Here is a 23,071-nt window from a genome sequence, read left to right as displayed (position 1 = left end):
ATTGAATGTTCGTCATTTTGATGAATTATTTGATTAAAAAAGATTCATATTGATATTTTCATGAGATCAAACCGATTCCAGTGAAAATTATTTAATCGTAGCACCGCAGCAAAGTATTCTGACGAGGCTTTGGAACTTGTATTTTACTTGAATAGTATAGCTGTTCACCGAACAAAGACATACCCTCGTCATACAGTGATAATCGCTTGATAGAGTCAGACTTGTATATGATTTTGTCTAGAGCCAACGTATTTACTCAGAAAACATCAATTTTACAGCAAAATAGCGACGGAAATTTAGGTGGAAATTCATTTGGTGTCTACCACTGAATCGATTCAACAGAATGACATAGTTCTTACAATTTCGAGTGATGACTTTATTAAAGTGATGACTGTAATTAATTATCACAATCAATGCACAAATGTAATGTCATGTGTGTCCATGAAATTAATTCTACGTGCATAATTAATTTGAAGTGGTTTCAACTTAAGCAAACAGGATATGCCACATAAAATCAAATTGAACTAATTCCAGTGACTGTAAATGTTGTATGAATTTCCACAATCATACAGTACATGTATTTTAAAATATTAATAACCTAATTGACATTCAGTTAAACTTGTACCAAGCAAATATTGAATATTTCATCTATTCATTTTTTCAACTCAATGAATAAACAAATAGCAAATCAAATTAATTGATTTATACTAACAATATAACTCCCCCGATTTCAATTAAAAAGAAAATCCTTCTGAATCCCCGGTAAATCACAAACTCAATTCCTGGTCGACTAAAATAATGAAAAAAAATAAATCAAGAGACGAGCAATTTAGCACCTGTATAATTTCCCATAACCACAAATTCAATCGCTCGATTGAAATTTGGTTTCATATATGTAGGGCAACAATTTTGATGCTGTATTATCCGGTCTACACGCGAACCCCCGATTTTGATGGACTGCAAATAATGAAAACCAGTGTGGCAAAACGAGGGAGAATGTGTCGACTGCGAATTCGATCAATTGTCCCTCAATGGTCGTTATGACCATTTGTCAGAAGCCCGGGGCAACCTGGGATAGGTACAAGCTGTAAACCGACCCCTTGGGTATCACCAAACTTGTTTTTCGACCGATCGTACTTTATATCACTTCAGTCATAAGTTAAGAATATGGGCACAGCCCATACGCAACACAACTTTTGAAGATTTAAATGTGAAATAAATTCTAAACGAACGTAGTATCGTCATGTTAAACAACGATGCTGATAATGAAATCCAAAAATGAAAAGAGAGAGCCGTACAGCAATTCAATAAAGAATGTTCCAACGAACCAAATGTGTGAGCTCAATTATATTGGAATAGAATGAAATCTCTTTAGCTCCTGGGATCATTCCGTTTCCATGGTTCCAATTGTGAATCAACCGTTTCGTGATAGAAACTATAGTAACGAAATTTCTCTGAGGTTATATATGTATCGCTCGGACTATATATAATCAGAGTAAAGCTTCTTTGATCTGGCTGTTATTCACATTTATTTATTCAATATACTACGGGACACGAAACCCCGGCAAAAAGGGAGGGATCTCATGAGCTCCGAATGTAGGTCCAAATACCCTCTTACCATCCCTTATCGTCTGCTGTATTTACGTGTGAAGAGACTACTTTCATTCATTTGTGCAAAGATTGTGTACTTCGATAAGGGAAGGAATTTTCACGAGTGGGAAGTTGATGGCCCTCGGCAAAACCGACACCGCAAAAACAAATACGTGAATCTTCCACTTCCATAGACATTTCGTGATTCAAGATAATTCTACATGAATTTCCAAACTCAGATCAATTAATTTCGAATATTCGAGAGGATTTTTTTTTCTCAAACTGCAGGCGCCATAAACTGATAGTAAATGCGGCATAATTTTTTGTGGTGAAGTGGCTCTCAAAAATTCAACTTCCCGGACGCCATTTCGATCACAAGATATGAGCGATATCCTCGAAGCACCTGTAACATTGATTTCCACAGGATATAGTCCCTCACATAATTTCCAATGACTTTTCATCACTGCATTTGCTTTCCTTCCAGGGGAACTGACTTGTAACAGATGAAGAAAGTTACGACCACTCGAGTGGAAGAGATAGCACATAATCCAAGATACCAGACACATAATCGACCAACAAGTCCAGATAAAGAAAGAATAGACGAAAAAAAAAATTGGTTGAATTGAGATGAAATTTTCCCCGATGGCTCATTGCGGGGTCATGAAAGAAATCACGAATAATGCTAGTGAGCACACCGCTGGGAAGAGCTGTTTCGCATGAATACACGAACTCCCAAGAGTTGAGTGAGTGTAATAACACCTAAATACTTGAACTTGCAATCATATTCTGTAATTAAGTGGAATAAGCAGGAAAGTTTTGTCAAGAACTTACGTTGTTTGCGTAAATTGGAGATTCATTCGAAATGCCGTTTTCATTATCGTTAAACGCTTCCTAGTTAAGAATTATCAGGAATTACTTGACAGAAATTGAGGGCGATGAATAGCTGTTGAAATTCATCGTCACTTGCGCTGATAGCATTAACTCCAACCACTGAATTTAACCACTAATATGAAATGCTTCGCCTTGGAAAATAGCTTCCTAATTACGTGGGATAGCTGAGAAAGTTTAGCCATTGAAATTTAACTAAAAGTTGCCCTTCGATTTTCAATTTAAGACCAGATCGTTGATGGAATAGACTCATCCGTGGATTAATTTTTTAATTTTCAGAATAATGGAGCTTTTGCATGTCAAATTACCACAAATATTTCAATGAAATCTAAAGTTTGAATTGAATGGGCAATCATTATTTCAATTTTTCAATTGTTGAATAATTTCCAGGATCATTTGGACCTGCAAATGACCTGTGAATGACCGGTAGTTAAAAACGTCAAATTTTTCATTTGAATTTTAAGAGTATTTTTTTAACACTGACGAATAATTTAATCGTTACCATCATCACGATAATTTGTCACTTCTAGATCTTCTAGAGTGGATCAACCAGGACTAATTCTCGCATCCTGCTTCCCCGAAAACCACTAGAGATAAGATGTTGATAAGAATAAGGTGACCATCACGACACGGGGCGTTGATGCAAGTAGATCGCTCTAGGATCGATCAGAGAGTTACCGTTTATGCGTTACGAGCGTCGAGACGCCGCCAGGCCAATTAGACCGAGCGTGTGGTGCGAGGGTGGGAAAGGGCGCCAAAGGCATCAGAGGACAAAGGACCACATCCGCCTAAAAAGGAAGAGGGGAAAAAGGTGACCTGGAAGTGACGGTGAACACTAGAGCTGACGGATAACGAAATGGCTGCCGGTAAGTGGCTTTCGTTTACACAGTTACAAATTCACTGACTTAATCCTATGAGGGCTGGAGAGTATGCAAAGAGTTCCTAGGAAAATCTGTAATTCCATTGTTGCGATTACAAACTTGAGGAGAAGGGAAGAATCTCAGATAAGTGGAAGTAATCTTTTGGGATTATAGAATATTAGTTTCTCCATAGAGGATCCCAAGTAACAACCGGGATTACCAATTATGATGTGATAATTCCACATTATCACCGCACGAATAGAAATTTTATCAAAATAATCTAGTACACATACTAGGATAATTTATAATCCGCCCAATTTTCAATAAATTTTCCATTCACCGGAAGAATAAATTACATCATGTAGCAAATATTTAATTCGATCTAATCTCCCGGAGATATCGCAGTGGATAGGGAATTGATAAGAAGCATGAGTCCTCATCCTTCATCTTTTTCCGTATCGGACTTTCAACAATAAAAATGTCCCTGAGAACACAATAATCCTTTCTCTCGATTTCCTCCTCAATCCAAAATACATTCGTGCAAACTGTTCTACGACAAAGTAGCTAGAGTTGAAAGAACTCGAGAAGATATTTCAAACCCAAATAATGATAAATTTGAAAAGCGCAACCAATAAGGGCCCATACCTCTTGTTCCTTTGACATTCCATAGACTAGAATGGTTTTGATTCTATTCTCTCATTTTTTTATTTTTTCAATTTTCCTTCCACTCTACATTTTCCCTTTCATCCGGTCATCAAAGCGTGCCTCATTATGGCGCGTCGTTGAACTACCTCTGTAGCCGTCACTGTTCCACCCCTCCCCCAACGCTACATGCTTTTCTCTCTTTCTGTACTTTTTTTATGTTAAAAAAAATATATATACCAAGCACCTAGTGGGATTCATCCCCATGTAGTGGCCACGAATGGTGTCGTAAGGAAACAGGAGGCTAATTTAACGTTTTTTCTCTCCTCAAAAATGAATTTTTCAACTTTATTACGCTGAAGCGATTCATTATTATTAACCTTTATTTGCGGCTGGATAAGGGTAACTGGGTAGGGCTATAATCCTAATATCCCGCGGGTACGATAAATACATGGTTATACAGCTTCGTTACGGTAGCCATGTAATTTTGATCTAAACACATGTTACAGCCGGTGTAAGGGCAGAGATTAATGTTCTATCTCGGACTGGCACCAATAAACTTTGGTCCTGTTGGCTGAAGGCATAGTCCATACAGGGTCGATATTCAGGTACAAGGGAAGTTACATTATAGTTTGATTATTTTCGGAAATTGCGAATAATAGGATTGTGTGAATCAATTTTGCAACTTCCCGATCCAAAATATGTTATTGTGATGACAGTGGACATTAAATGGGGAATATCCATGATGTCTTCCATTGTGTATTCGTGATTCATCACCACCAGAAGCATCATGATTATACAGCGTATCACTTGGTTCAAAATCTTTGAAATTCCATAAAATCATTTTTTCCCCTGGATAGCCCTGGGGAATACGGAAAGTCGGGATTAAAAACGTGACATAACCGAAAGAAATTTTGTAAAGAGCAAAGGCCCTATAACAGCCCCTGGTCAATATGGGCTCCTCGGGGGTAGCGAGATGGAATGAAAAATTCAGAATACATCTATCCATCGAGATGGGGATAGCAAGAGAGACGAGTACACTGGGGCGAAAAGCGATTGGTCCGTCTAAATCGATGGAAGTGAATAAAAAAAATGAAAGAAGGAATCGATCGATACTGTACCAGCGAGTGAATCTTCGCGAATGAGATGGCTTTTTTTCCCACATTATAGTACTTGAATGCAAAATCATCCTCATCAAAACTGAGTGAGTGAGTGAGTGGAGCGTAACGGCATCCTCCAAGGACTACAAGATCTATGAAACCCGGAGGGGGGAAAAATAGAAAAGAAGCAGAAGTAAACACAAGCGATGGGACAAAATTCGGTGAGGATTTTGGTGAACATGACTTGAATTCACCGGGAAATAAAAGCAAAAAAAACTTAGAGACACGCCTGAAGGAACGCGATGAATATTCAGTGGTACTTGTAAATAAAAAATAAATAAGACGTAAAGTTTTTGCACAGTGTCTCGAGTGCATGACTTCGACAACAAGCTGGCTCTTGTCTACATACCACTTGAACCTTCACCTGACTCACGAAGAATCATTCTCATGAATGGCTGTCAAAGAGAGTGCAGGTTTACTTAAAAAGGTAAATATACACTGCAATTTCCGGGAAACAATAGGAGTCATTAAATTACAGATTGCAGTAGAATTACATGAGCGAATTGTAAATTCTTGACATGTTTCTTCAACTAGTTTTAGTGTTGATACTGAAGTATCGATGATGACCTCTGCAACTGATCCCAACACTTTTATTCGAGGGCCATTGCACACACTCGCCTGGTATTGGTTGACTTGAAGTGATGTTCGAGAGTTGCGTGCTCAAAACAAAACTTCAAAGACTCTAACAAGTGTTAAAAACTTTATCCAGTCCACTGTACTGTATCAACTGAGCAGTGAAGGCGGTCAATACCACAAGTCTCCCACTAATTACTAAGTTCCACGACAATGTTGATCTCCCTTGACATTCGTCGATAAGTCTCCAACCAATTTTCAAATTTACTAATGCTGATTTTTGCAAAATTTTGACAGACCCACACCTGTTCCACGTGAAATTATCTCTCGAGAATAACTACTACCATCATCTCGCAAAAGTAACCTATACTTTTTGGTCCAACTCATTTTTTCTCTGGGTGTCGTTTTGTGAAGCTCCAGCTTGTTCAGACTTAACGATCACCTGAATCTGACGTCGTCACTTTCTTATCGTTCATTTTCACCATTCAATAGGATCCTCCTCTGTCACTTCAGTTTGTCTGTCTGCGATAGACGTTTCGGTCCTTCCCTCAGTCCCTATCTTCAACTTCCTACAAAATGTCATTATGGCACAAATCCAACAGAAATTTTCGCTGCTGGATTTACATTGCAATACCACAGACCACTTTCCCATTTGCCCATGATTTGCCGCCTCCTCCATCGACTTTTATCATTGATTTTCCCGAAAAGCTCGTTCTACCTCTCTAGTACTTGCTTACAAAATACTATCGCATAATCAGAAAAGTAAACCCATTATCAGCGTGAATTTCACTCTTCAAGTATTGACAATTCCCCCAACACTGAAATTCACCCATCACCATGAGCCCTCCGTTCTCACGCTGATTAATTGTCCCAGACTTGAAAGCTAAATGCGAGACACAGAGTTGAAAACTCAATTTAAAAAAATATGGGGCTGATATCGTCTCGAGTGGGTACTCCAGGAAATTTTTAAAGCCATTATTCTTTGTACCCTCCTCTTCAAATTATCAAAGGAAAAATAAAGCCCTCGGTGGATGGAATGACAAAGTTTTAACAGATTGAGTTTAACCCAGACACATCGAAATAGGAATGACCCAACCAAATCATCGAATTATCATTAAACTAATTACAATCCATTACCAGCAATTGGAGCAATCGATAATGCATGTCAATGAGTCGCTAAAATAACAACGGCAAATGTCAAATTTTCGCTACACTGACAGAAACAACCTATTTTTAAAATAAGAAGTCGAAACAAGATTCTCCTGCCACTCTATGGCAATAACGGTAAATTATCAGCTATAAAACCCCCAAGATCTTCAAATTTATCAGATATTTCTCGAAAGTTTTGCTGTATAGCGATGCGAGTAATCAGTTTTTCAGATTAACATCCCTAACGCGCAGCACCAGGGGTTTCATCGCATCACTTATCTCCATCGTTGATATGCAGGAAAACTTCAGGGAAACACCCCATGAATTCTAAAGAGGGCTGTGTTTAAGGTCATGTGACGCATGTCTCCAAGCGATGGAAAATATCTGTCATATTATTTGGAAACAATGAACCACCCACGAAATAATTACTCCCCCAGAAGTCACTAAAAAAAATTACCGAGCTGCTCATAAACCTGCTAATTTACTCATTAACCCGCCAACTAAATATTCTCCTTGTTCAGAATTCAATGCTCTCTATTACCACCCTCAACCACTATATCTCACAATTAACTACGAACAGCAAATTATATTTCTCGATAAATAGAGCTAGCGTTACAGCAATAACGAAATTATACCGAGCCTTGTACCTAACTTGGAGAATAGGCAAACTTGAACAGCATCTCCTCACACTTACATTATCCACTTGACCCTTCTGACGTTAGCTGGATAGCAACTGTAAAGGTAACTCTAGTACACCGTCGGCCTCTGTTTACCACCAGAGCTCTCATGCCCAACATATTTAACTGAAACCCCTGTCTACGTAGACCTCAGTACTGCTGTGGCCAGTGGAATGTGGGCCAAGATTCCCGAAGATAGAATCTTGCGAATTACAACTCTCGAGGAGTCATTTCAACTATCTCCTCTATCTCGATTTTTCGTTTTATCCAGCGAGAGGGTTGAATCCACTGACGCTTGAAAATCGATTCGCTGAAGGACCACTCACATCCCTCCGAAGTTGGAAAATTATTTTTCCTCGATCAAACGAATGGATTGGAAGAAGTCTGGAGGTCACAGTCATTGATTTCATATGAATAATTGAGTCTGCTTAATGATGAGGCTGTTTCTACCGAGGGAAGCCCAACAATGGAGGTAATAGTGTGAACGTTATGCACTCTACAGTTTAACAGGTTTCAACACCATCCAGTCAGGCCAGAGAGCACCGTGATCTCGCAAAGAGACCGCAATTAGATTTACATATGAATGGTCATGTTGATGATGCAGAGGGCAGAGGGCAGAGAGCTCTTCTAGAATTGCCCAGGGGTTGACAGAATTTTTTGGCTCCTTGATTAAAGGATTTTCGTAAAGAACGTCAAGTACACGAAAGCAGTTGATCCATTCAAGTTATAAAAATCAGATGATTGTCAATTACCTCCATCAACTCTTCATTATTTATCAAACATAAAAAAACACGTATCCAGTGGTATTTTCCATTCAACAATAATAAAAGTTTACGCAAAAGCTCAATTTTCTCACCACTGTAAGCTGCCACCTCAGCTTAGAAAAGCTGTTGACAGTCAGAGGAAGATTGAGGAACACAAAAGAAAGATAAAAATGACAACGATTAATCTTGCATAGAAAAGGGACCAATGAATCCAATCACAGGGTACCAGACTTTTCAGAGTTCCTTTATAATTTTAAGCAAACTTTCTCCACCCGAGAATTTCATTTCTACCGTGAATTTTTTTTTTGGCCGTCAGGAGACTAGTGGTAAAAGAGACGAAAGAAAGTAACTATAATGAAGGAAAAATGGGGAAGATAAATTTATGCACATTTTAACAAGGGGAACAGTCGGTACTCGGCAAAGTTTTCCCCCGAAACATTGAGGAGAAAATGAAAGAGGAAACAGTTACAATGTCTGTAGGATGTTAGGCATTCTCAGCTTACAACCCTAAAACTTATGTAACACGGATGAAAGGATTCAAAAAGGGGACATGAAAAAGTTGATTAAATTTTTTTTTGTCTACTTAACGGTAATCAGTCCCTCACAGAGAGCATTGCAAATGTAGGGGATTGGACGATCGTCGACACTTTTGACCTAATCAAATAAATGAGAGGATTTGCTCTCCATTAGTAAATACAGGGAAGCCATCCTGTACAACTAATCCACGTGGAGATTGAAAATTCAATCACTGCGGGATATTTTGCTGGGTTATTCGTACAGGGCAATACATTTCGAGTACATTTATTTTTATCGGAAAATGGGAAAAGAAGTGGCTGTCGATATAATTAGATACCCAACTGTGCCAGATGATGGGTTCAGCGAAAAACAGATCTACAATTATTTTCCAGTTCATGCACAAGTGATTCAAACTGGGGAGAATATAAAAGGCAAATCACTGATGTACAATAGCAAATAAAAATACTAGACAAATCAATTATTCTCTGTAACGAGTGAAAGTTCATTAAATCATAAAGTTCAAACAATAAAAAGGGAGTATAACTGACAGCTCAAGGGCTCCCTTCAACCCTATTATTTGCAGAACTATGAACAATATTGAAAAACGATGAGAGGGAACTGAAGTGGTCAACTATAAATTGAATTTTAATGAAAAATTCTATAGAAAAAAATCAAGCGGAATACATTCCAACAGAGAACTGGATAAATCCCGTCGCAGGAAGAAAATGATTCTTCGCCTCTTGGCTGTGTGCCTTCGTCGAAGCTCTTCTTTATTCTAGATTTTTTTTTTTATCCGCGGTTTACGCTTTATAAAGCCAAGGATTTACGGAGCCCCAGCTACAGACGTGGGTATCGAAAACGTATCCATTTACTTGCACGGATTTTATCGCTTCAACGTCTGTCGAATATGCGAAAAGTATATTATCAAGAAAAAGAGGAGGAACCGTGGGAAATTCATTCCATCAATGATTAATGAACAGATGACTCGTGTCATTCCTGTAAAACCTAGACATTCTCCTCATGGAATGTTCTTTATTATCAACACTTTTCGAATATTAATACTTCAAAGTTTCAGGATTATTCGAAGCTTTTTAAATGTTGTAATTATTTCTAAATTGATGATTGAGCGTTGGTGCATGAGTATTGGTCTACGCCAGCCTGTAAATTGGCAATTTGTACCCGCGATGGTTGGTAATGCTATTTATCTGACGAATTAGTAAATTGCAGTTTTGGCGAGTGTGATATTTACAAGTCCAGCCGAAGCAAAGGTTTGAATGACATTCGTCAATCAAAAATATGCATTTGAGATTCGCATGAAAATGGAAATTAAGCACATTCTAGCATTGATTTTCTCGCATTTCTCATACGATCGATATCCAATCAAATGTAACGATGAAAAAACAGTTAATTTTCCCAATTATATTTGTTTCGGGGAAGCAAATTGTCCAGTCGCAAACTCACTTTAAAGTCGTACCGGAAGAATATTTAATTGTCAGAGTTTTTTTTTGCTCGCAGGGTAGAAATCTCACGATAAAAAATTCAATTTTCCGGAATTTTCGCGAAGAATGCAGAATTTTATGACTGAATTTATCGTAAATTGAATTCCCAAGCAGCTGTCACTGTTCCGGCAAGAAACTAAAAAACGACATCTAAACATTTCACTAATAGAGCTATAAAAAGTAACAGCTCAACATCGCGTTTAATTTTCTTTTTATAGAAGAAGGGAAAAAAATTTCCATCTCCCCAATTCCCAGATAATTTCAAAGACACTAAAATTCGGATAAAATTGGCTCAAGTAATTTGATAACTTCACAACGTATCTCCACAGTCTATGGAGAATCTGATGCATAATATTAAACTCAAGATGCACGATGCATCATTACGTGCTTCAAATGTCACTTGAGAGGTACCCATCCTACAAGGTCTCCATCACGCTCGGTCAGGTGTGTAGGGCATTAGCACGTATAAATTGAAGTAGATCGATACGAGCTTGTCCCCATCGGTGAGTGGAAGTATCGACATTACAACGCAAATTGAGAGTGTCCTTTGTCAAATGTACAGTGAAATAATGGCACGCTGGATATTCAAATGGCAAAATTTTGTTCCTTTTCGAATAGTTCATGGATGAAGGGTACGATATAACAGTGGAAACTGGAGATCACCAGCATGTTAACGGCTGTCTGTCGGGCTAAGCCGAGTGATGTGAGCTTTGTAATGGAAATACCATTCTACCAACGTAAGCTAGCAAGTTTGGTAAATGCAGTCACCTCTTTGCCCATCCAAATGAAAATCGTACATGTCAACACACACGTTTGAATTACATTTACCATCCAGTATAAATTCAAGTCCATTTATACATTGCAATTTCATACCAATTTCAAATTCACTTCGGCTCACTTCACCCACCAACTTCCAACCTCTCCCCCACACTACTTTCTTCACACAATTTTTCATTTCTCCCGTTAACTTTTCACGTAATGAAAAATCTTTTCCCTATTTCACGTTGTTTTTAAGTTTTATTTTCTTATTCACTCGTATTTTTGGGAAAATGAGAAAAAGCTTCTCTTTGTATCACACACCGATGAAGAACCACTTGTTAAAAGCTGCAATAACGCTTGATGTATTTCAACGATTGAAATAGGTGAAGCTCTCTATCGAGACAGAGGGACGATGGAGAGAGATTTCAAGAATTTGCGGACACGGAGAAAGAAGTGTACACAGTTCAATGAGTTGGGTGGATTTTCCATCGGGGCTTTTCTCCTATCGATTGAGATTTTATTTCCCACTTTTTTTTGTTTCCACATGGCTGTCTAAATTATAGGGTTTTCGAACATGGATGCAGCGAAAATTCGGACATAGGAGTGAAATGAATTGAGGTAACATTTTGTCGACCAGAGAAACTTTCTACCAAAATAAATGAAGAAACTCAGATATTTTTCAATCAGATCCGCCGTTTATTCCCACCACCTCCCTAGCCTGAAATCGAATTTTAATATCCATTCGGCCCTTTTAATCTCGACCGACTTACACCGTCAACAACCATCCATGTCAACAGAATGGTTATTGAATATTTGGATAGAATTCGAACTCCCACGCTTGACTGGTGTGAAGTTGAGAAAAGTCGGTGACCCAAAGACCCGCGTAACTGTATCATAAAGATTTCAGTACGAAAAATAGTAGGAAATCAATTCAAAGGACCTGAGTAATTTGGAATCCTAAAAGAAATGAATTCATTGATCGATAAATTAGCGACGAAATTCGGTGGACAGAAATGAATTATTTGTGCTTTTCTCATATCCCAGTTATCAATTATCATTTGACTGTTCTACACATTTAATCATCTCTCTCTCCCCTCCAATCGATAACTCATCATCATCAATCATCTTGATCGCCCCATTAAAACCCTAAATTGAGCAATTAAAGTAAGAGTTTTCCAGTCCTATAATTTACACTATCGCGGCTAAACTATGTGGACAGGTCAAGTACTTTTGTTTTGTCAGTGAGTTACCCGTTAAGGAGTCGTCTTTCAGAATTCGCAACAGTAATTTGTCGGTTTCCGAGGCATGCACCCCCGAAGCGGTGAATCCTCTTTTGATGTCTCAAGCATTTCACCACGATTTCTTTCATGTTAAAGCCACACGACAATGGGCTTGGTTACGACTTTCAGCAGTATAAAAGGCATTTTAACGGTGTAAAAATAATTTAAAAAATCATCATGGATAAAAAAAATATAAACCATAGTAATTTCAATTTAATTCTGCAGACTTCATAAAGAAAATTCCGAGAAAAATAGAATGTAATGACTACAGCTTGAATTATAATGAGCAGAGGAATTTTTTATTCGCAGTGACCGGCCCATTTTCTCCTCTGCACTACAGTAATACAAAACTTTTCTTTGTTCTGTTTCGCTATTATGGGGAAAACCATAAAATTCACGAAATAATACAAATGCAATTTACGAAGAACTGAAATTAATTGTCTAAATATCTGAATTATTTGCACATAAATGGAAACTTTTTAAAAACCCATCACAAAAGTAATTCTTCCTGTCATGGACATGACAAATGCACCCCCAGTAAAAGCCACAATTTGCAAAACTTAAAAGTATGAAATTAAGACCTACATAATAAAACCGACATTTTAATCTTTAATTCGCCTGGATATTAAACTTTCAAGCCGTCAGAAAACTCTCAAGCCCACGTCCAAGAACATTCGAATGAGTCGTAAAATATTCCGGTGGAAAAATGAAGACAGGGAGGAATGACAGCGAGGAGAAAATAAAAGAAGTGAAGAATAAAGAAGAAAGGGGATGAGACCACGAGAGTGCCCTCTGTTTTAACGAGTTTAGTTGCGTCTGCATAATTGGATCTCGAATTGGATCCAATCAGTATACTCCTCATCCACCGAGACCCATCTACATGATGAAAAATACCTCCTCCCCCCACAGATGTATTAAGTGCAAAAATGAGCAAAAGATTTTTTGCACAACGATAAATGCCGATGAGTGAAAAATCATTGTTATGATGAGGAAAATCACTCTTGCGGTGAAAGAAACGAATGTACTGTTATCAAACTTTGAGAAACTCTCCAACGAGTCATTAAGATCTTTTAATGAGAAATCTCATCTGGGTCGTACTCCTGCCACCAGCAAACGAATAGAAAGCCCCGGGTAACGCCACGTCGAGATATCTCGTAATGCATATTCATGTATATGATGATTCAATTTTAATGTGGAACATTGGTAACGAATTTAATTATTCCACTTCACACTATGGAAACTATATTACGAATGCAGGGATAAATATTCTGTTTACAATCTCGGAAATGCATAACGATATTTCGGGGTTGTATAAATTTGAAAAACAAATTCTTTCAATCTTGGAGTAACGGAGTTACGGCTACGGAGTCTGATGAAGTTTTTCCATTTGTACTTCTTCGGTTATACTCTTTCTACCCTGACTCCACTATTCTTAATTATTATTTACCATTCCCACCCTCTCCACCCTCCTCTATGAATTACAGAAGGTACGCAGGACTTCGATATAGAGAGGCAATCTCCTGTATAATGCTAATTAGGTGAGACCCATTAGCAATTAACCAGATTCATAATTTGGCAGGTAAATTTATCGTCAGGATGAGGACTCCCTAATGCCGTAAAGACTGAGGGGAAAATATTAAATTGAGAGGTACAATATTTCAGTAAAGAGTGAACGCTAAAAACGATCAATATTGACATCAGAAAAATCCGATGTGACAATGAAAAATTAATAATAAAAGGGAGAGCCGAAGAAGGGCTTCCTCTTCATTCGTCGCATTAGTAAACTACCCGACTGGTGTGTGCTGACAGTGGATATCTTTCTCACCTGTGCACACGATCGAATGAGCGACCAATTGAGCGTTTTCTACCTCTCCCTCCCCCCTTAGTTCAATGAATGAACGCTCGATTGATTCGAAAATAACGGACGGTGTTCTCGCGGATTTACCGGAAAAACTATGATACGCGAAAATCATATATGCATGATGTAATAATCCAGTGAAGCATGTGAAACAATTGTTTCAATATTTCATGGTATTTTAATGAATTATCGGCTATATTAACTTTCATTAAATTTGATTTGCAAATTAATTTTAATTTACGTGGAGCGTCCTTCGAATTTAATAAATAAATATTTACGTATCGAATGCCTCCTGCACGGAGTGCAGGAGACTACACGGAAACTACATGAGAAGATCTACAATAATTTCCAAAAAATACCAAACAAATTAATGGAATTCCGAATTCCTAGTGGCACTTGCTCCAAAATTTTCCCTCTCCCCAAACTTTCATGGTCGTCTTAAAAATGATCATCTTGTTTTTAGGATCCGCTGTGGCTATGATTGGTGCCAATCTACGATTTGGCATCGGAGCATCTGGTAATGTGACATCCAATTCCACAAAAGTATTTCAGTGTCATCCTGGTGGAGTAACGGAAGCAACAGTGATATTCAGTCTAGGCGCCCTTGGAATGGGTGCCAATATAATCCTAATGATTCTCATTTTAACAAAGCGACATCTCAGAAGGTGAGCAATTAATATCTACATTCTTCAAAGTCACCAATAACCCACTAAAAATCGTGATAACTCTGTTCTACATTTACCGATACGTAATTCAAGACAATTCAATTAAACCGGAAATCTAATAAAGATTAACTCAGGCAATAAAGAATCTCGTTTGACGTGGAATAGAATTTTTTCCCACCAGTGTCTCTCACTAATCGATATGAAACGATATATTCTTCATGTGACGAATGAATATTCTATTGCTCCCATGGATTCTGTTTTGAATCAAACGGATTCGGTTACGGAAAATAACGACACTAATCAAACCAGACACTGACATTCTGAATTATCCATGATGTGAAAAAAAATTCGATACTGCACTAATTTATTTCTCCCTCGAATACATTGAAACTGGATCATTTTCTAATTGAATTTTTTGCGACTATTTAACTCAATGAACGATTTTCATCAATTATCGACTTCCTATACAATTTGAATTTTTTTTTCTCAGTCTAGAAGTATTTTGCACATCCACAGCTTTCGAAATATGTTTTTATTATAATTGAATTATGTGTCACTCTCCCTTCCAATCTTTCTATGGCTTCTGCCTTTCAAAAGTCAACCGCCGTCATCCATAATGATCAATAATCCCCCCCCCCCCCGCCGCTCCCCCGAAAAATCTGGAATTGCGCTTTCAACGTTGCATCACATAATATATTCATCCCTCTGGTGCCGCACACGTACCACCAACCATTAACAGCAGTAGACAGGTGTGTGACAGGCTGTCTGTCGCGATGTGGAGGATCTGGAGTGCCATGGTGCACGAGCCAAAGCCACTTGATGCCACAGATCCATCCACCCTCATCCCCTCTGAAGATTAAGCCTCGCCCAGAACCTTCTCATCCCTTTCACATGCAAGAAATTCATTGCATATCGTGTGATTACGTGGCATTGCACAGTAGCTTGACTCTGCAGACGATGCAGTGAATGTGGTTTTTCCCCTTTTTCTCTGGCCTTCCTACTACAAATGCCCGAAAGAAAGAGATCTCCATCACCCACGCCCGAGCAACTGCGCCAACTTCACAGTTTCCCCCGCATTTGATTAGGTACATCATCAACTATTTCTAGAGTGGTGCCTATCTCATCCACCTTTTTACCTAAAGAAACGAGTTCCACTCAACTTTTCACACAATTCTAACAGGTCACGGCTTGGAATCAGATGTTAACATCAGAATAAATATACAACTTTTTAGAATTGCAAAATACCATTCCCTGATCGATAATTCTTCTATTAAAAGACTGAGACAATAAAAGGAACAGGAAAATAGCGGAAGTGGAAATAAAATACAGAATGCAATTGCCGTTTGTGTAAATTGATACAGCAACAATCATGAAGAATCCTAACAATCCTGTCCTCTCCCGAAAAGTATCTTCAGAACAGAGTTTCAACAGAATAATAGCCACAATTGTGTGAGCAGAAACAATTAAGAGGAATAAAAAGAAGAAAACTCCCGACAAAACTTGAAAAAAAAAGAGATTTTAAAATATCGAGGAAGCCAGAGGACGATTGCCTCTGACATTATCATCTCCAATGGCCAAACAGCCTGTCCGTCGGCTGAACCGAGATAGGCTAACAAAAAAAGAAGATGGTGGGACTAATCGAGGTGCTCCCTCGAGCTTGTCTCCAGCAGAATGAAATAAACGCCCCCAAACACGCTGGTGGTCGTGGAAACTTGTGGATATAACAGTTTCTCCTATTGTCTGGATTTCAGGTGGTCGCAGGGACTATTGTTTCATCAGGCAATGGTAGACTGTGCTCGAGCTGCTATATTATTACCACTGGGCTCTAGTATACTCAACTGTCAACCAGTGCACAAGTGTTCACTCGTTGAAACAGCTTTTCTACTACTGGTGACAGTGTCGACTGTCAATATGTTGACGACAGTGCTCAATGATAGTCCAGTATTTCCGGAGAGTGACGAAGAAGCTGATCTGACAGCACCGTTGTTGATGGATTCACCTCAGGTAATTTTCCACCGGGTAATTGATTAATTCGTTGATTGATTGATTGAACCTGGAAAATCTGTGGGAATTCAATTTACGCGAATGTCAATTTAAAGTCCCGGGAGAGATTGGGATCGGCTGTTTTTAATCACCTCATTGCATTAGTGGCAATGATTACATGTCAACCAGCGAATTCAAATTTCACCTTGGGGAGTAATTTGCACGATACATAGTAGAGATCGAAGATTTGGTGTGACTGATTGCGGTTTAGGTACTGATATACACTTTACGGTCAAACTATGGTGATACAGACCACAATGGTAAATCTAGCTGATTGGAATTATTAGGATGAAAGGAGGCCTACGATATCACTATCACATTTGAGTTCCATAAAAAAATTTCAAAATTCATCCATAAAAGACGGAAGAACAGAAAATTTGCTCTTCTAGTGACAAATTTGGCATTTCACCGCATGTTCGATGAAATTTAAACGCTCATAAGTTTTTCCCCAAGTCCCTTTCCACGTCCTCTTCTTGAACATCATTCAGGACATCAATCAATGTCGTCAATGTCATTAATACATGACACTACAATTTTTTCCAACATCAATAATGATTTAAAAAGTTGCATATTTTCAGTATCAATGTAGAATTGACATATCGTGAAAAATGAATAATTTTTCATTCACCTGAATAATTTCCACCGGCACATCAATGCACATTAACCAGTTGCATTAATCAAGAATAATAATAAACAATTGTACAGGTCCGAGTCGGCTGGTGGAGAAGTTCACCCCCATGCAGACATAAAAAGTAAATTCAAACTCTCAAATTTATGTCATCGTAACTCCTGTTCTATTCACCTTTTCAGTGCGTTCTATTCGGCACTTTCATGATATGGTTCGCCAGTATCACGATAAACCTCGGGCCAACATTCCTCAGTGGTGCACTCGCAGCAAATACCGAGTCTGGTCACAATGCACCTAGTTGCCCTCTTGTTCATGGACCATTCAGACATTATATACTTAATGTCCTCTGGATTGTTATTAACGTGATATGCGTCTCACTGACGTTATTTCATCTGAGAAAATTACATCGGGATTTAACCAAAGCCAATGTCGAAGCTGTGAGTAAATAACCGAATAGTGAATGGCTTTTACACTAGCACATCAACTTGAAATAATTCATTTGCCACATTCAGCTGAAGAGGCACTATGTTGCCTTATTCAAAGGCATCTGGTGAAGTGCACTTCACCAGTACCTCAGATAAAGTCCATTGAGCATTTCAGCGGAAGATACACTCCATGTTTGTTTGTTTGTTTTAGCGTTAAATTTCTCCACGTGTGACAATAATGGTGATTTTCTATCCAGGTTCGTGTAGCAGGACTTGTCACAACGCTTGTCAACGTGACGGGCGGTGGCCACAGCAGTGCAAATCCAGCCGCAGATGGTGGAACGACAGACCAAAGGAATGGCACAACGCCCAAGGTAAAATTCGTCATTGACATTTCCTGCGTACGAAGCATCCTTTTATGGTGGAAATAGCGTTTTACGGGTTTCAGTAACGATGTCGGGAGTTCATCCACGAAAGGGAATGCTTTTTCACGTTTTACTACCGAGGAACAGAGTCGTTTGAACACTGACAGAATATTGTGGTCGGAGTGATAAAAAATATTTTTGCAGATTGACTAGGAGTTTTGAAAGGGAATATATTCGACAGGGTGTAGAGGATGATGATAGTTATGAGACAATATGGCATCTTTAATGTCCATTCTATTGTGTATTGACTGAAAGCATTTATCGACATTTTATTGCCACCAACATGGCAATTTCGAAGGTTGTTGCTGTCCATTGGATTGAAGAGCGTATTGCTCATCAAATTTAATTAATTGTGAAAATTCAGGTGAATGGGGCTTTTGAATAGTGATAGAGTGAATTTTAATTCAATCAATTTATGCAACAAGGAAGACTGGACATTTTGTCAACCGTAAAATTTATTATAATTCTGCACGAGTTCAAGTGCTTAGAATTTTAAGAATTTCTATTCAGAAGTCGAAGATAGTAGGGGCAAATTCGTTAATTCACTGAGTTATTTAGTTTTGCTGATTAGAAGTATTGAAATTTATTATGATTTTATTGCTAATTAATTCAATCAATGGAATATCCGTTGATGAAGAGACTGAATAAGCACACAAATTTCCCATTCCAAAGAACATCGCGACTTTCAACAACACAAATACGCCCGCAGTATCGTTCAATTAAGCTTAAACATAGTTGTTAGTAAAATCCCCAAGTTTTCTCAACGCCGAGGGGCAACAGAAACACTCTTAATTGAATCATCGATCTCGTAAATTCTAGCGGAGTGGTGCGCTCGAGGAGCACCGGAAAATGAGAAATTACTTGAGGAGGATGGAGCGCGAGGGTGTGCAGAGGGTGAAGATGTTCCTGGTCATTACTGCTGCCTATGTTATTTTCTGGGGGCCACTTTTTTTCGTGACTTTGGTACATCATCCGGTGATTGGAAATACCACCGGCTACGAGGTAATCAAGTTCAATCAATATAAAAAAGACATTAATTTATCGACGCTGCACTCTTATCGCCCTTACACTCTCAGAAACATTTACTCTCCCTAACATTCTAGCGAAAAAAAAATATAATATTCCTATAACTACGACGGATAAAAGAAAACCATAACTAAAATTTACTCCTGTGACATATTCAGTTGAGAAACTTATCTACTGATTGACTCGGTAAAATCATTCTTTTTTTTCCATTATAGTTGGAAAGATAGTTATGGATCCGCCAAATATTTTCATATGCATATGAAAACAAATGTATTCATTTCATCGAGGCTACTCCAATCAATTTTTCACCCCCGTTCAAAAACGTTGATTTCGGACAAATACAAAACTGTTCCAACCGTTTGAATAGTATTTGTTTTTCCATCAGTTGAAAAAGTTGGAGAATTTCTCTCGGAAATTGAAAAATATGATTTTCGAAAAAAAAACATCGTTGAAACTGAACAGGAAATGTTTCCTCCCTTACGATCTCATTTGTAATCTGTTTACAGGTGACCCTGCACATCGCCTACATCCATGCATTCGTAAATCCGGCTCTCTTTTTAACCCTTCATCGAGGTCTCCGCCAAGGGATTTCAGACGTTTGCTGTGGCTGTTGCGAGAGCATAGCCCGATGGATCCTTGGATCAACAGCAAACAGTCCTCTACAATCGGTACAGCCCCCCAGATACGAGCCACCACTGAATGTTCCCTCACCACCAGCCCCACCCCTACCCACAGCAGTATCAGCCTGTGATCTCAGTGACATTGCACAGTTAAAACCTCCCTTACCGCCAGCAGCTAAATATCTCCCGGTAAGGCAATTCCCATGAATTCAATGAAATATCAATTTTCAACCAATTAAAAGACAGGATGAGACACTGAATAATTCATTAAATTTTATGTACAGCAAGATGAACCTATCAGTATTACACCGGACCCCTGGAGTATCGTTATACCACGGCCTAAGAGTGTCTCAAGCTTGTACGAGGAGAAATTATCAAGACGGCCGAGCTTAATGCTTCCAGCTCCACCAAGCATGAGTGACGCAAATACTGCTGTCAGCCCAACGAGTAGTGATATGCTTAGTGAATAATTTTTCGGTTTATTAAATATTCGAGTGGAATTTATGAATTTTTTACTTCTCATAAATGTATTTTATAGAAGAACACACTGGTGGAAAGATCCACGTCGTATTCTGATGGCCATTGAGACGAAATAAAATCGTATACCAAGAGAGTGGAATGAAATAAATTTGCAAATATCCCTGATCGTATAGATATCGAAGGCAATTTCAGTTTTTTGGCGTTCACACCATTTTTCCCAGGAAATTCCAGAGAATTTCCGTAAACCTCTTACTTCCCAAGATATTCAAAATAGTTTTACTATAAATTTCATTTTTACAAAAACGTGAGTCTTTTCACCTGATAGTGTAATACCATTGACTGCATCGCAAAATTGTATGAACTTTCCCATTCCACTCCAATATACCCCCCAACTTCTGATGGAGTATATGTATAGTAAAATAAACGGCATTTCTTAGAAATTCGGTTATCAAAAACTCAAAAATAAAACGTAGCCAACAGCATCGCAGAATTATTTTTTTACAAAGCATTTCAAGTTGCAAATGGAGAAAAAATATCTATATCTTCCATATTTCAATGAGCACTCGTATAGGCAAATATTGATATCTTCACAGACTGATTTTTCAATCTTCGAGACAAATCGTTGACGCGTAATTGCTGAGTCTATGATGTAATATTACGTTTATCTATTATTTTTCTATCTTGTATCTGTTTAGTCCCTATCCCTCTTTCCATCCCTATTTCTATGACTGCACCAACGAATTTATTATCATTAGATCTAGCCAAATTTCGTACTAACTATAGAAAACTATGTGAAATGTAACTGGAGACAATTTACTAATTACTGGTGTCCTTTCTAAATAAATTATACGTGTCTTGTGGCTGACTAAACGTCAAATCACATGGAAAAAAATCATTTATGAATGTAAATTCTGATGTGGTACGTATATTCATGGCTTATTGTCTATTCGCCAGTGTCTAGAATGATTTTTATAACTCAACTGTAACAACAAAATTATGTGTAACTACCCTCGCAGTTCCTGCAATAAACCCTAAACTTCCGAATACCCACTATTCGCAAAATATTCATGATAATGTGAATATGCATTTTCCAATGCGCATTAAATAAAAGGTAAAGCACAAAATCTAAAATTATCTGAATAAAGAGAAAGTCAAATATTGTAAATAAATTAGCAAAGTTAATTTGTCTTCTTTCTTCGCGTTAGGTTTAAAAAGGCTGTACCATTAATTAGCGTAAATGATGAAGGAATTTAATGCTGTTTTAACGCGCCAAGTGAAGGATATTATTTTCAAAGGTTAATCATTAAGGAGAAATTGCTCATTAAATGTATTCCGCCCAACGGAGTGTTTAAACAGATAAACGAATTGTCAATTAGCGATGTAGATTACTGTAAATTCATGTTGATAGATCATTATGGAGATGCCAATGTTTAATCATCCCCATTCAATGTAACGATAGATAAATTTTTCAAATTTATTTCGCGAGAATAGAAATTCAATTTTTTTTTTACATGTTGTTAATTTTCATTGCACCTGAATTCGATATAGAAGTGCACTTTACTGACACCTCTTGGGTCCACTTTGTATAAAAATACTATCTCAGTATTTTCAATTAGAGGCAAAGTGAGGCAAAATGCACCCTTGGAACTTATTTTGAAATTAACTAATCATTAACTTTTCTATTAAATGGATTTTTTTCAACCGTGAAAAAAATAATTCTTCATTTTACAATATGTCTAGACTCATTTCTATTGGGAAAAAGTTAAAGTGTCCATTTTGCCCCGCCCGTCCCTAATATAGTTATTTTTTTCAATTGATGTAAAAATAGTTAAATTGGAATAAATATCATGTAATTTAGAGGAATGTCGTAGATTCTGGGGCTACTTAGTGGATAATTGAGCATTTGAAATTGCGGAATTAACGTTTTTTTTGCGAGTACTGAAAAATGTGCCTACGAGAATGGAATATAGAACTACCGAGCAGTCGATTATTGTCATGAACGTGGATCGTCATTAATCCATGTGTAAATGACTCGATTATTCAATAAAAATATTCAATGTAAAACTGGGAGAACGCTGTACGCCCTAATAATTATTTAGAAATATTTATTTTTGTGACTCACCTGTTCGAAGCCGCCGAGAATCTCTGTAGTATCCATGGCTGAATTTACGACAATCGAGCGGAGTTTTTGTCCACATAGTTGTGATAGCACTCGAACTACACAGCTTTTCCCAACTCCAGATGGTCCCACCTGTTTCCAAAATTGAAGGAAATTAAATTTAAAAAATGCAAAACTGTTGATTGAGAATGAAAGAAATTTTATGGACGGTAAAACTTAACAAGTTACATCAGTGCGAATAAACTATAAAAAGGCAGGACTATGATTTTAGAAATGCAAAATAATTTCCGTTCGATTAATTTGATTAATTAATTCCATGAGGGTGAGACAATATTGAGGCAAAGCTCGAGAGATACTGGGAACAATGAAATTCAAGTTAGAAGATTCCCTAGGCCCCAGAGAGATTGCCCTACACCTCTCCCTTT

General features: G+C 37.9%; 2 protein-coding genes across 9 annotated transcripts in view; one reads left to right on the top strand and one right to left on the bottom strand.

Annotated features, from left to right (window-relative positions):
* The window catches only part of LOC135164859 (uncharacterized), a 77,451-nt gene extending 54,857 nt beyond the window's left edge, over positions 1 to 22,594 (top strand). For 6 of the 7 annotated variants that reach the window (XM_064125589.1, XM_064125587.1, XM_064125586.1 and 3 more), the window contains 9 exons: positions 2,075 to 2,333; positions 3,009 to 3,344; positions 14,679 to 14,880; positions 16,632 to 16,884; positions 17,734 to 17,988; positions 18,234 to 18,350; positions 19,221 to 19,403; positions 19,934 to 20,236; positions 20,332 to 22,594. In XM_064125589.1, the coding sequence (XP_063981659.1) occupies positions 3,335 to 3,344; positions 14,679 to 14,880; positions 16,632 to 16,884; positions 17,734 to 17,988; positions 18,234 to 18,350; positions 19,221 to 19,403; positions 19,934 to 20,236; positions 20,332 to 20,517 (1,509 nt within the window). In that variant the 5' untranslated portion in view covers positions 2,075 to 2,333; positions 3,009 to 3,334 and the 3' untranslated portion in view covers positions 20,518 to 22,594. The remainder of the gene's footprint in view (positions 1 to 2,074; positions 2,334 to 3,008; positions 3,345 to 14,678; positions 14,881 to 16,631; positions 16,885 to 17,733; positions 17,989 to 18,233; positions 18,351 to 19,220; positions 19,404 to 19,933; positions 20,237 to 20,331) is intronic. The other variant, XM_064125592.1, reaches the window with a different exon arrangement.
* Positions 1 to 23,071, bottom strand: part of LOC135164851 (midasin-like) — a 62,273-nt gene that overhangs the window by 31,753 nt on the left and 7,449 nt on the right. For both annotated transcript variants that reach the window (XM_064125563.1, XM_064125562.1), the window contains exon 4: positions 22,650 to 22,778. In XM_064125563.1, the coding sequence (XP_063981633.1) occupies positions 22,650 to 22,778 (129 nt within the window). The remainder of the gene's footprint in view (positions 1 to 22,649; positions 22,779 to 23,071) is intronic.

This window comes from Diachasmimorpha longicaudata, chromosome 7 (assembly GCF_034640455.1).
Source record: "Diachasmimorpha longicaudata isolate KC_UGA_2023 chromosome 7, iyDiaLong2, whole genome shotgun sequence".
Taxonomy (NCBI): domain Eukaryota; kingdom Metazoa; phylum Arthropoda; class Insecta; order Hymenoptera; family Braconidae; genus Diachasmimorpha; species Diachasmimorpha longicaudata.
The sequence above is the reverse complement of the archived record's forward strand: the minus strand, read 5'-3'. Positions and strand labels throughout refer to the sequence as shown.